The sequence below is a fragment of the Equus caballus genome, chromosome 19, assembly GCF_041296265.1.
Source record: "Equus caballus isolate H_3958 breed thoroughbred chromosome 19, TB-T2T, whole genome shotgun sequence".
Classification (NCBI taxonomy): Eukaryota; Metazoa; Chordata; class Mammalia; order Perissodactyla; family Equidae; genus Equus; species Equus caballus.
The window spans coordinates 37,983,956-37,999,238 of NC_091702.1; the positions used below are offsets into that span (position 1 = coordinate 37,983,956).

General features: G+C 36.7%; 1 protein-coding gene across 2 annotated transcripts in view; it reads left to right on the plus strand.

The window, feature by feature from the left end:
- The window catches only part of CLDN16 (claudin 16), a 94,316-nt gene that overhangs the window by 71,652 nt on the left and 7,381 nt on the right, over positions 1-15,283 (plus strand). Inside the window, exons 1-2 of one of the 2 annotated variants that reach the window (XM_001916459.5) lie at positions 1,588-2,193; positions 13,661-13,763. In XM_001916459.5, the coding sequence (XP_001916494.5) occupies positions 2,023-2,193; positions 13,661-13,763 (274 nt within the window). In that variant the 5' untranslated portion in view covers positions 1,588-2,022. Of the gene's footprint in view, positions 1-1,587; positions 2,194-13,660; positions 13,764-15,283 lie in introns of those variants that run through there. The other variant, XM_070242687.1, reaches the window with a different exon arrangement.

The following is a 15,283-nucleotide window of genomic DNA, read 5'->3' on the forward strand; positions in this document are numbered from 1 at the left end:
AATTTTATACAAGACAGTTGTAAAATGTGAACTCCTGGCCTTCACTCCCAATTTCCTGAATCCAAAATCTGCAAGGATGGAGCTCCCTGGTCTGCATTTATAACAAGTGGCTTTGGAGATTCCAGGGTGCAGGCAAGTTGAAGAACCATTGCCCTGGGGCTCTCTGTTAGCAGGAAAGGTACGTTGTGAAAGGTCCCTGGGTGGAAAGCTAGCAGCTAAATTCAGTACTTTTCCTATTATGGCCATGTGCTTTCGGAATTGGTTTCCTCTCCCAGAGCAACAGAGCACGAGCATTTTAGATTTTAGGGCATAGGGAAAGAGTTTCTGTGACTCAGCGAAGCAGCATGCATTGCATGCATTGTGACTGCCTTACGCAATAGGTAATTCCATTCTTTGAATGAGCACTTTAAAAAATAAGTATTATTTTCCTAACTGCTGAGTGAAATAAGTCAAATAAAATATGTAAAAGTAAAATCCTTTGTAACGCACCTGACAAACTAGTGATAACTACTGTTAACATATATGTATATATCCCTATTTATGGCAATAATTGGGCTTATATTCCTCATGCTGTTTTATATCCAGCTTTTGCATTTAAATTTACATTTTACATATTTGAATACAAAAGGATTAGAATTAGAAAACAACAAATTTTAGTCACAAAATGTTCTTTTAATATATTCTTGAAAGATGTTGTATTGATACTGATTTTAGCCTTATACCCTGAATACTATGTCAAAACCATTATCAAGTGGAAAAAATAATCCCTTCGTGAGCTGTGACTAAAATAACTATCTTAGTAGCTGGTTCTTCCTAGAGTAATGACCTATTTCTAATCCTTTTCCCTGCTCCTCTCTCTCTGCCTTTCTCTTTCTCTCTCTTGCATTAAGAACCATGCAAAATATTTTTTATTATTATTACTTGAATTTTGTATTTTAGTATAGAGAAGCTTATCCAATGTTGATAAAATGGAGCTATGTATGCTCTTTTAAGTATTTTTTCAAATACTAGTGGTTATGGAATATTTATACCCAATAAGGCTACCCATTCAGGGATAGGTAAAATTCCAGTTGCCCCTGCCACGTCAAAAACTTTTTTAAAAAACAACCTTTTTCCTAACATAAATAGGTTTTTCTTTTTCTTTCTTTCTTTCTGGGGGAGAAAAAAATTGGTGCATGGGGGAAAAGTGATCATATAGGGAATTCTTGGTTATGTCACTATTCTAAATGATTTGCAGATACAATATCATTTAATTCTCACAAACTTCTTATAAAAATAGTATTAATACTCTCACTTTACAGAAACTGCAGCCCAAGTACCCTCAGCCTATAAGCTTCAGAGCAAGGATTTATACCCAGAGCCGTCTGGATTAAAATGCGTGCTCTTTCCCACTCTGTGATGCTGAAAGGTTGGAGGCCGTGGCTCTCCCTGGGGCCCAGGTGCTGGAAACTCTTCATGGGGCTGTTCTGCCCAACACTTTGGAATGCAGGCTCCCTTGAGCAAGCGCTTATTTAGCATAGTTTCACCAATAGCCTGTCTGTCTAAGGTAGTCAGCGACTATTAAAATTGTCCTAATCATAAAACAGTACTCAGTCAACCGTGCAGCCTCCTTACTGAGCGGGAGGCGAATAGCTCACTTTCCCTGGAGGGCCTGAGAAAGATCAGCTTACAGGCGTCAGCATGGGGTGTGACCCTTCTTCCTTCTCTCCATCTTGACTCTAGCACGTGCCTCTGGTGACCATCATCTCACATTAGCCCAAGTTTGGGCAGAAAATGTTAACAGGGCCCTTTTTCTCCCCCACTCAAAGCATACTCAGTCCTTTCACTGACCTGGCTTCTGATTGGAGGCTGGTTGCTTCGTATGATGACCTCCAGGACCCCTCTGTGGGTTACAGCCTGTTGGTATGGCTTTTACCACAATTTAAGACGCCTGCAGTGGGTTGTGAGGAAAAGGAAAAGACAGTATCTTCACATCCCTAGCTACCAGAAGCTCAGAAGACTGACAGTGTTCCAGCTATCTGCATGGGCCCAGGGCTGGCAGCTGCCCAGGTGTCCCTTCCAGGCAGAATGCTTGCTGAAATAAGGGATCTTTTTCAGTATGTTGCCTGCTTCTTTGCCTTTTTCTCTACCGGGTTCTTGGTTGTGGCCACCTGGACAGACTGTTGGATGGTGAATGCCGATGACTCCCTGGAGGTAAGAAGTCAGCAACTTCTTTTTCTGATCCAAGCCCACACAAATTTTCTCCCAGCCCCACTGCCTCCGTATGTTTACTAGGACTAATGACAGAAATGATAGCCAACATGGACAGACTTGCTCCTTACTTACTACTTATTGAGTTTCTACGTTATTAACTCATGTGATTCTCACAGCTAATTTATGAGGTAGGTATTGTTGTCATCCCATTTTACAGGTGGGGTAACTGAATAACCCCTCTTTTTTCAGAAGGATAAATTCACACAGGGGTAATTATGTAATCTCTGCCACTGAGCATTCAGAAATTCACTTCTTCCATTGCTGCATACCAAACAGAATAAAGTTCCAGTAGCATACTTTCTCTCAAATATAAATTTGCTAATCTTGATGACAGCATTAAGAGTAATGTGATAGGCTTTCTTAAGACATAATAATAGTCTGAGAAATCAAACTTGAGGCATATAAAACCTACTCAATTAGTATGCAATAGAAAAATGTTATTTTAAGGAGTTCCCAAGTAGGAGAAAACATCCCAAGGGATGACAAGCCATTTCAGTCTGTCCCAAAGTACAGTGGGCAGCTAAGAAACCCTCTCTCAAAAATGAGTTGCTCTTGGGAACCAGCTGTTATACAAGAGACGAGTGAGCAGTTCATGTTTGAAGAGTTTACTTTTCTCACTGGAGAAGCTCAGAAAGAAGTAATTTTGAAGTTTAAAAGTGTTTCCTGTGGCTATAGGTATCTGAGAGAGGTAGAACCAGAGTGAAAATCAAACTTCAGAATCAGTTACTGTTCATTAGTAAGGTTTCAGAAAGTGTTGGTAAGAAAAAGAAAGCATGTATCAGGAGCTCAAATAAAGAGAATATAGCAACTCAATATGCTCTCCTATGTATATCCTGAAGGGAACAATTTACTCTAATAAATGCTATAATGTCACTTCTGTGAAGTTTAAGGAAGATACCCGACAGTGAGTTTATATATTTTTTCTCCTAATTTTATTTATTAGACTCTCAAGTTGGAGTTAGAAATGGAAAGTAATAATCTTCCTATTTTGATGTGTATTATGTTTGCTGTTTATTTTTTTCTTGCTTTTAATTTTCCTCTGACGTCTACATGGCAGTTCAAAACCAATGGAGTTATAAACACTTCTTTAATGCTATATTTCTGAAAATTGTGAGAGAATTGAAACACTATCTACTATACATGAGTCCAGTGATGCATTTTATCTGGCCAGGCATATAAGTGGGCAATGAAAAAAAAATGCTCTTTGAACAGTGCTCAGAGAAAAGTGCAGATAAAAATATCTGTGCCGTTAGCTTGCTGGAATCTGGACTGCCAATAGTGGGTGACTAACACCAAAATACATTGTACTTGATCACACTTAAAATTATGTTTTTAAAAATTTGCAAAATCTCATCTAAAAGCATGTTAAAATATTTTCTAAAACAATTTCAAAATCTTTCTGCTTAAACTGATGGAATAGCTAACTTCACTTGGTAAGGAATGGAGGTTTAGAAAGGGTCAAACCTTGCTAAGAGAGATTGGGAGTCTGGCATTTAAAGTGCCTTCTTGCTTTCATTTCAGTACATCCAACCAATTTGCCATCCGCTCTGTGCAACACTTCTAGTTAAAATGAATGGAATGAGCAGTCCAGGTTATTCACCTCGAGTAAATCCTTGCTAACCTTGGACAAGAGTTAGTGAGTATTTCTTAGCTTCTTTCTTATTTCCCATTCTTGAAATGTATTTCCATAAATATTCCCCAAGAAATCTCCACATTAAAAGAAGAACCTTGTAACAAATGAGGCCCCCTTTCACCCAACAATCTCTTTATTTGTCAATATTTTTAAAGATACAGGGAACTCTCATAATAATTGCTCCTTTGGTTGGCCAGCATATCAAGTCATACTATTATCCATAAACTTCAGTGTTCTGATCCTCACTGACTCAATTATACTGTTCTCTCTCCTTGCTTCCCTTCTCATGTGTATATCATCTTTGGTCCATATTACCAGCTTACTTTAAATGATTATTGGACAAAATTGACACAAAAATGCTTCAAAAAATCATACCCATGGAAAATTTTTAAAAAGGAGTATTATGAATTTTCAGCTTTGTTAATATTTTAAGGTGATATAGGCATCAAAGTTGGAACATGGATTCTGTAGTTCAATTTGACATAACAAACGTGAAATGCATGTCATATAAAAGGTACAGGGTTAATCCTACTAGAGGAGACAGAGATAAAGCTAGAGGGAGTCCTGCCTTCCAGGAGGGTCCGTTTAGGGAGGAAAAAAGATACACATGAAGCTATGATAAAAACGCAGAAGCCAATTCATATTTGAGAAAGAAATCAACATGGTACCACTGGAGCAACGAAGATGGAATGATTATTCCGTCAGGGACATTGAAGCAGGCCACAGGGAGGAAAAGGCGTTTGAGCAAAACCCTGAAAAGATGCAGAGGATTTCAAAACGTAGAAACGACAGCAGCAGCCTTCCAGACGAGAGGACACATAGCAGAAGAACAGAATGGGGAAAAGCTCCAGGCTGCTTAGAGGATAAGGTGAGCAACAGGCAGCACGAGGCAGAAAGAGCTCAAATATTCTTTTGTCTTACACAGAATACTCAAAAGACTACGAAATATTATTTTACCTGCCCTGAAGTTCTTTACATCAAGTAAAAATGTTAGGAAAAAAGAAATAGCACCTGGAATTGCAGTGTACACAGCTCTAAACCAGGGACCTGGGGCTCTAAGTCATCATGCCGTTGTCATTACTGATTCACTTGTGTCTCTGGAAGACTGATGTGGTGATGAGAACTTGGGTTTTGAGATTATTTCAGCCTGTGTTCACATCTTAACTGTCTTCCGTTGAGCAAGTCACAGCTCATGTCTCCAGTTCGGTTTCCTCAGTTATAGGCAAAGTTAAACTCAGTTACTTTAAGATCTTTTTTAGTCTTTACATTCTTTAACACCAGGACTCCTTGACTTTGACCATGTCTGCAATCCCAGAGAGACAGCTAATCACTGAAGGACCAATAGCATCTAGAGCTTCCCCAGAAATTTCCACTGGGACTCTGGTATGAAGATTCTTGACTTTTCTGTAACTTCATATGCTCTTTCTTCCTTTCTCCCACACTCTTTCTCTCCTTACTGTTTTTCTTCCTCCTTCCTTGCCTCCATCCTCTTTCTTTTTTTCTTCCTCTTCTTTCTTCTTCCTTCTTCCCTGTTCCCTTTCCTCCCTTTTCTATCCCTTACACTCTTCTCCTTTCTTCTTTCTCTTTCCTCCATTTCTCCTTCATCTCTTTATCCCTCCCTTTCTCTCTCCCTTTTTTCTTTTCTTTCTATCTTACTTTATTCCACAAATTGTCTTTGACACCTGCTGTCTACCTGGTACTGTGGTAGGTTCAAGGTTATGAAGGAGGATGACACCTGGATCTCTCTTAAGTTGCTCCCAGCATATTGAGGGAGACCGACAGTGAACTGATTGCTACAGTATGATATGACAAGAGCTGTGATGACCAATAACTCTGAGTGGCCTGATCACCCAGTCTTGTATAAACAGTGAAGGCTACTTAGAAGAAGAAATATCTAAACTAGTACTTGAAGGACAGGAGAGTAAGGTGGGAGAAGCAGAGAGTATTCCAAGCACAGGAAATAGTATGGGCAGAGATCCAGGTATGAGAGCACTGTGTGTTCGTGACTTTGGACGTGTTTCAGCATGAGAAGAGTTTCCAATGCAGGGAGGAGAATATAGGAGCTGAGTCATCAAGGGCTTTGTGTACATGTAAGATATAGATCGTATGCCATAGACAAGGGCGCTTCACTGTAAACAAACATAGAAAGGTCAATCAATCTGGCTACTTGTGAAGAATGGTTAGAAAGGGTAAGATGAAGTATAGGGAGACAAGTTAGGAGGCTTTGCCATAAAATAAGAGGGAAACAATGATGGTCTGAACCAGTGCAGAAGCAAGCATGAAGAGACGTGTGAAGATATGGGAAAACTCTAAAGAACACCAATTGATAGGATTTCTAATTGACTGCATGTGGGGAAAGAAGAATGATGAAGAGGGAGAAGTCAAGGCTGAAATCCACTTTACTGTTCTTGGGCAATTGGAGGAATGCTCACCTAGAGCTTAAATGGAAGAAAATGAGTTTCTATACAGAAGTCATCAAGCAGCAATGTCCCTGGACCATCCCACTATTGTTTTCATACTTTGATTATGACACAGACCTTGGGGAGCCAAGAATACAATGCTTTGTAGTGGAGAAGTTTACAGGTTGGACTTGATGTTGGAGAGACCTAACCAGGCAGTGGCTGTGTGAATTTAGACAGACGTTTAAATTGCTATAAACCACATTTCCTCTTCTGTAAAGGGAGAATAATAATATGCACATCATAAGTGTCTTACGAGGATTAAATGAGTTTGTATCTCTAAAGCATTTACCACAGTACCAGGCAAATACAAATCAGTCAATAAACATTAGATATATTATTGTCTATTTGCAGTTTATTGTTTTGTTTTTGTTCTGGAGGAGGAGATGACATTTTATATAATTTTCACTTAAGGGAGAGATATGAGATGTAAGTTCTATTCCTATTTTCACTATTGATTCTCTTGGAGAAATTTTGTTTATTTCTCTGAGTAGTGGTTTGCTCATTTTTATATTTATGACTGTTACTTTTCTGTCTAACCAAAAGAACAAGACAGATAATAGAGACAAAATGGCATGTTATCTATTATATATATTTTAAAAAGAAAAATTATGGGTTAATAACATTATTGATATGTTAATTGTATCATAAGATATGTCCTTCTTAATTATTCACATTGAAATAGAGAGGTAGTTCCTTCTGGGAACAAAGTTACTGGTTTCTCAGTTATCGGGACCGAAAAGATGTTTTTACAAGATTATTCCATTTTTAGTTAATCTTTTGTTAATTATTTACTGAGAACCTTCTATACAGCAAGCGTGGTTGTGACTAAAATTTTATTACCTCGAAAGAAAGTTCCCCACTTTTGAATTTGTTTGAGTTTATTTTATCCCTATAACCAGGTTCTCTGCTAGGATTTCTATTTGCATTAATGATGCTACAATTCTTTCATACATAAATATTAAAATTATTACATTTCACATGTACTCTAATAATATATATATACTAGTTTTACTTTCCAACTGATTTCAAACTCCTTCAGCAGATGTTGGAAACTACAGATATTCTCTCATTCATCTCTTGATCTTCTACAGCACCTAGCACCGCCTTCCACATAATGGGGACTTATAATCCATTTGTTAACATGAATAGATTGGGTACCTGTTAAGATATTTGGCATATTTATTAAAAGAATGAATAAATGAATGAAATATAATGTGAGGTGATCTTTGGAAGTCTCACTTTGAGACCTAAATGAGAAATATCTCTTTAGAGACAGCACCACTATTTTAGGCAGGATCTTTTATCTTGACACAATTTAAACTTTTTTGAGATACGGATTTGGTTCCTCTTTTTAATAAGATAGGAATGACTATCTAATCTCTGGGATACATAATAAAGTTGGTGAAGAGTATATTCTGGTCTAGAGAATATGACTGTTCTGCTTGGTGCTTCAGAGAGAGAAAGAAATGAAGAAAAGGAGGGAGATGGAAAGAAAATAATATTTTATAAGCATTCTTTCAATAAATATTGTGATCTCTGTCACTGGGCAGTAATCACTGTAAAATTGTGATGCTATGCTTTCGTAAGGAAAAAATTCTAAAATGAGTAAATATGTGACAAATAATTTAAACAATAAATGTTAAAATTGAAATATTTAGATAGTTCAGATATAGAAATTAAGTAGTATAATCACGAAGGCCACAAAAATTATATTTTACCTACGAAGTTTGTGTTATCCCATTTTTGTCATGTATACTTTTAGGCAGTGCTCCACAAATAAGCAAGCGGGACTAAACCAAATATATTTTAGCAAGTAAACTCATAGTGCGCAAATGGAGTATGCAGAAAAGCAAGGCAATGTCTATTATGTTTATTTTAATCTTGTATCCTCATCTTTATAAATGCCTGTCTTAAGTTCTTTTAGACTCTAGGATAGTAAAGAAAAATAAGATAAAATATAAAAATAAAAAGTTTGGAATCCTAGTATAAAAAATTCAAATGTAATTTGTGTTAAAATTGAAAATGTTTCAAGTTTTAGTAGTAAAACTAAATTATTTACTATAATTATTTATACTAAATTATACTAAATTATTTACTATAATATTACTAAAACTTTTGCATCTTAATAAATATATTTAAGTAAATACTGGAAGCAGGTAAGTTGTATCTTCAATGTTAAAGCATACTAGCACAAGGATGTTAAAGTGATGTGAAAAGTATAAATTCCAATAATATGTTTGCAATGTGATTTTTAAAATAATACATCTTCATAACTTATTTTATTTTTCTCTTGGTTTGTGCATTATTCTTCTCATATATATTTTATTTATACACAAATTTCAGTGCACATACGTTTATAATCTAATGCATATTGATAAAGAAAAATCTTGTTTATTAGTGGTCAATCAACAATAAATATTTACTAAGCCTACTGTGTCTAATTACTACATAAATATTTTTTCTCCTTTATAACTGGAGGAGAAATAAATGCCAATTAATTAAACTATTTTTAAGTTTCCTTAATTCTCAAGAGATATATAAAATATGTGGAGGCGAGACAAACACACCCAAAACTACAGTAAACAAGACAAGGCAGGCAAAACTGCTTGCAGGTATTTCTGAAGTGGTGAGAGAAACTGGCAAAGACTAGGATAGAGAAGCCTTAATGGGAGTCTGCTACAGGGTTCGGAACAAGGAATCCCAGGACTAAGGTGTTAATTGATGCCACCATAAACCCAACCGGGAAGAGACATCCCCAGTGTGGTTTCCTAAGGCTTTTTCTGAATGATGTCCTGCTCATCCTTAGTACTGTGGGAAATACTTTCCAGAGCCAATTGAGTAGATAGGTTCCAGGCTGACCCAAATCAGCATGCACTCTCTAGTCTCAATAATAGTTTTTGGCTCCTGGATTTAGCTGTTCTAGTCTACTCAGTCAAAGCAAAAGCACATATTATGCGTCAATTGTACATACAGTGTATCAGTAATCATTTTCTACACTGAAATTCAAAGGAGAGCTAATGTGTATGGATTAGAAAAATTGACAGATATTTTTCCTCAATAAACATCTATGGAGCATTTGTTATGTGCCAAGAAGGAGGATCTATAAGCTCCTTGAAGCAAGACGCCATGCCTGTTTTGGTCATTGCAGCATCCAAGCATTTAATTAGCCTGTTGACTGACACATGACAGACATTCAATGAATATAGTTTGAAAGATAACCAACAAACAAACTTAGGTGACAGATGCATATAAATGCACATAAAAACAGATAACGCAATACTAAAAACATTATAGAAATATGGACAAATTACTGTGGGATCCAGGAAGAGATTAACTCCAGCTGGAGGACACTGGGAAAACTTCATGGAAGAAGGGACATCTTTGAAGTGGGATTTGAATAATACATAGAAATTTGACAAGTTGAGAGCAAGGGGAGTTATCCATATTATTATATACTGTCGTGGTCGGTGTTGGGGGGGAACTCAGATGCCTATAGGAACCAGGTAGCTGAGATCTGTGAGAGAGGCAGACTGGGTAGGAATAGTGAGGAACCCGTGAGCACAAGCCTCACCCACAGGGGAGCAGCCACTCAGCTCCCATTTAGGTGTTAATTCTTGCCAAATGGGACATGGAGTCCAGGTGGCCAGACTGACAAGTTTCCAAGGGAAGCCAGAGCTCTGGACTGTTCTGTACTATTGGCAACGAATTAATATTAAGAGATTTATGCTGGCCTCATGCTTGCTGCTTGTAATTCTATTGTCACACCTTGGATAAACTGACTTCTCCGGATTTAGGAGACAATCCTCTCCTCACTTCAGGATCAACAGATATTCATTGAAAAAACACACAAATCATTTTCTATACTATTTATTAATATATAAATTGCACATTAAAAGGAGAAAGCTTAAATTTGGAATCCTCTGGTTTGAATGATCCTGTGAGGTAAAAATTATTAGTTAACATTTTGCATTTTTGTCCCTTCAGAAAGGTTAACTATAACATTTTAAGCATCAGTTTGCTTTTTAAGAACTTCATGTTAAAACTTTTAAGAACTTAGATTTACTTGCCTTTTAGAGAGTTCTTTATAAGCCATTGTACCACAGAGGGATAAGTAAGTGAAGAGTGGATATTATAGACAAAGAGGGCTTTCCTAAATATGACAAATAGCGTAAAATCTTTTAACCTTGTCTTTTGTACACAAAGGCACCTTTAAGGGTGTCTCCAGTAAGTGCCATATTAACACAGAAGTTTAGTTAATTTCAGCCACTATTCTCACATACCTTAACTGAGTGCGAATACCAAGCAATCTAGTAGTGTGCCCCTGAGCATTAATACCTAATGAAATTGGATTCTTTGTTTCTTCTAATGAGCTCATTGCTTTTCTAAATATGGTCATTGCAGGTAAATGATCAATAGCCTTGAAAATGACACCACTACTGAATTATTTTGGCAAGAAAGAAATACTCTTCTCAGTGTAACATAAGTATTCTCACATGTATATCTCAGGCCACTTTTTAAATAACCTCATATGTAACAAGAGTGGCTGGAGTCGGTTTGTTCCTTTGTTTTAGTGGCTGAGTTAGACAGCAGGAAATCGTAGACAGTCACTGTCTAATTGTAAAGCGGTAACTTCAAATCCACCTAACTAGCTCAAGTTGGAATAAACTGGCTCCAGTATGTTCCTGTTGATTGAGAGACCGAAGGGCAACAGGCTGTGACAAGGCCTGTTTTCTGACACGGTGCAATAGTTCAGTAGAAATCATCTCCACTGCATTCAAATCCTAGATCTGCCGTAACACATTACCACAAATTTGGTGCCTTAACACGAGAGACATTTATTCTCTCATAGTTCTGGAGGCCAAAAGTTTGAAATCAAGGTGTTACTAGGGCTGCACCACCTCTGAAGGCTCTAGGGAGAAAGCATGCCTCTCCTCTTCCAGCTTCTGGTGGCTGTGGGCACTTCTTATGGCCACAGCGTTCCAGTCTCTGCCTCCCTGGTCACATTACCTCCTTCTCTTTTGTCTGCATCTCTCCTCTGCGTCTTTCTTATAAGGACACTTTGTCATTAGATTTAGGGCCCACCCTGGTAATCTACGATGATCTCCTTATCTCAAGATCCTTAACGGAATTACATAGGCAAAGTCCTTTTTTCCAAATAAGGTCACATTCACAGGTTCTAGGGATAAGGACATGGATATATCTTTTTGGGGGCCATTGTTCAGCCCATGACACCTACCTTTCTCCACTTTCATTATGGCTAGTTAGTAAAGCTGAACACGGTCACTACTCAGGTTATTATGTTTTGGTACTTTACTGATATTATTATTTATTGAGAAAATCATTTATATTGTGTGTGTGTTTGTTATTTTTAATTCTTATAACCATCCTAGCATTGTCTCCTTTATGCAGATGGGAGAATGAGGCTCAAAAAAGGTGAGATCTTGACCAAGGATAGAACACAGCTAATAAGAGCGTCAATTTATATCTAAAATATATATTTTTTAAAGTTTGGCTTAAATTTCATGCATATAAAAATTTCCATGTTCACATCCTTCTTTAGAAATTGATCTGTTTAATTTCACCAGATGGATTTTCTTCACTAAATTTTCGGTCTCTATGGTTCCTCAGGTTCCTCAGATAATACTCCATAAATTCCAGAATAGTGTTTCCAAATTCAACGTTGGGAAGAGTAAGCCAAAGTGAGGTTTTGTAGAATAATGGTCATAGGATGAGAACAAAGTTAGGGTTTACCACTTCTCACTTTCCATTTCTAGAGTTCTGTAGCCTGAAATGGACTGGAACTTTTGAAAATGGGGGTTAAGCGTAGTGGAACGCTTGAAAATATATAATCGGAGTGCTGTGTTCGAGTCCTATTTCCTCCATTTATTAATGAGGTTTTCTTGGAGTTAATCACTTAACTTTCCTGTGCCTCATTTTCCTTATTTGTAAAATAGATGATAATAATTTATATCTCACAGGGTCCTTTAAAGAATAACTGAGATAATAATATGCTAAACAGTAATTGCAATAGTATAGACTCAATACAGAATTATTAATTATTACCAGTTATAAGTATTTTACATAAAGGGATAACAGAAGTACCACATTCAAAATTGTGATGGTGTAGCAAGCAGTAGAGTTTTATCTGGCACACAACACAGCTTCAAAACAGAACACGGGGTGGAGCGTTTCATAGTGCAAATATTCACTGATATGATTTCTTCTGCAAATCAGTGTTTTATGTTCCTTCCTGTCTTAATTCCCCTGCCTTTGCATTTCTCTCCCTGCTCTGCCCTGTTATTTATTCTTTCTTTAAGGAAGAATTGAAGTCTTCATTTTCCAAGATAATTCTCAGTTAAATCTCACTAGACTATTCCCAGATTTCCAAGGTAATGTGAATCTGTAATTGAGTCAGAAGAAACAATCATATTAGCTCTGTTCCATATGCATGAGCTCTGTCAAGAATACTTGAAGCTATTTTCTGTTGGCATGTTTACAATTCTAAGAAATCTATCGTGGCTTACAGTCCGTGAACAAAGTACGTGAAAGCTCAGAGCACTGGTACCTTTTAGCTCTAAGTGGATACTTAGAATCACCTGCACAGCATTTCTAAGTAAAAGTGGTTTACACCAGTCAGACTGTATGAAATTAATGCTCAGTTTGTTCATATCCATATCATAACTTAAGCATTTGTAGTCTGTCAGTGGAGCAAGGAGGAAGAAGTTCTGGGGTCTTTATATTTCATTTACTGGCGTCTTTATGTACACCTTTCTTTGGCAATTATTTTTAATTTACGAGCCTCATATACATATAGTAACATCTTTCTTCATGGAACTCATTGTTCATGATGAAGAAAAATTAACGTACGTTCCTAATAAACTCTAGATGTGACAGTTACCACCTATTGTTATATTGATTTTAAAATTGTTTTTTGATGAATAAATGTCAGCACAGGAAAGTGAAATGAATTGTCTCCATGTTAACCTATGACTCAGTGATGGAACCAGCCATAAGAATTGGCATATATTTAGTTCTGATTTTATCCATCTTAGACATGACTTATCCAGCCTCTCCCCACCCCAAATCAGGAAGTGACTTCATTTCCTGGTCGGGAAAGCCTTTCCTTGTTAGTGCCTAAGGGAAAATACTCTAAAGTGCATTGATTGTGTTTGTTGTAAATGAAATTCTGATCACGCTTGTAACCACTGTACTTTGCTGTCAAAGTCACCACAGCCAAGTTCTTTCTTTGATCAAGGGGGACTGAAGTGCGTCTGCATGAGTTGTTTCACATGTTGTCTTCTCCAACATCTAGGTGAGCTCAAAATGCCGAGGCCTCTGGTGGGAGTGTGTCACAAATGCTTTTGACGGGATTCGCACCTGTGAGGATTATGATTCTATACTTGCCGAACACTCCTGTACGTATGGCGTTGACATCCCCCCTTGCCAGGGAGGGAATTCCAAAGTACATTGAACTCAGGTTTCCTTTGCGTGTTTTTGTTTTCAACAGTACTGTATTAAGGTTCTATCAAGTTTTAAATGTTTAGACTAGAAATTTAGTTTACTTCTGAAATGTGAATTGAAATATTTTTAGTCTATTTTATCTTTTCCCATGTATTTATGAATTCCTTTATGGTAAAAACATTATCTTATTCATCTTGCTATCCCTCAAAGGGCCTGGCATAGTGACTTATACACAGTATGCTCATAGTAAACACTTTTTAAATGGAAATGAATTATTTAGGGTGCTGTAATTCTGTGATTGGAATTGACAGATTGGATGAAAAGCATTTCCAAAATGTCTTTTAGCCATGTCTTATTTCAAGGAGAAAGTTTACAGTATTTCAAAGGAACAATTGCTAAGAAAGAGAGAAGGTGGAGATAGAGAGGTAGAGAGAGAGCCAGAAAAACAGATAAGGAGGTAGATAGGCAAGGAGAGACACAGACTATGGGATCAGGAATGAAAAAAAAAAAAAACATGACATTATTAGCAGAAACAGTAAAACCAGAGGCTTCAAATTCTTTACCTTTCGCTTTAAATTATAATTGCTGTTAGCAAAGCGCATGTTTCCGTGAATAAAGAGATTTCATAGATTAGAAAATCTTACTGTTGATTCTCCCAATTCTTCTCTATCCCATTTATTTATTTATTTAGAACATCAAATCGTGCCAAGAAAGGCTGGTGCTGTTATTAAAGCAAATTGGTTTCAGTCTCTTTCAAAGCAAATGATGGGTGATGATATAACATGGCAACTTCTTTTCTCAAGATCAATGAAACGTAAATCCTTGGAATGTGACTTTTTCCCCTGGATAGCTATTTCAGTCCAGGCAAAAGCACTAAAAAAGAGCAGTGCTCTAAAATATCTCCCTCCACCATTTAGGATTTGAGCGCCTGGAACATTTTTTAACATAGTTCGTAAAGCCTTTACTTCATTTCTTTAAAAAAAATTTCTTAATTCTTTCTCTTTTTCCCTCCTTGCACTAACCTAGTTCTATCTGTAAAGAAGTATGATTTGGTCAATAGGAATGGAGTCCATGTGGACGCTAGACTATTCCAGAAATGCCATGCTGTGTTTACAGCTGAGAAGCAAAAAGAAAGATGAAATATTTCAAACTTTTAAGTGTCGTTATGTACATTTATGCAGGAAGAAATAAAATCACTTATGAGCTCACTGCAAAGAGAAAAACATTGTTTATATATATTTTAAAGTTATTTTTTTTTATCTTTTTTAGGCTTTAAAGTTCTTTTTTTATATTTGGCCTATGCTGTCTCATCTTTTTCTTTGGATATATTCTTACCTTTAAATTTCAAATAATATCTACATACCCATTACTTTCCTTTAAAAATTCTATCGTAAGCTTAAAGACAACAAAGATGAAAATGTATTCTAAGAAAATAATATATTTATACCTTCTAAGTTAGGATGCTACCTATAAG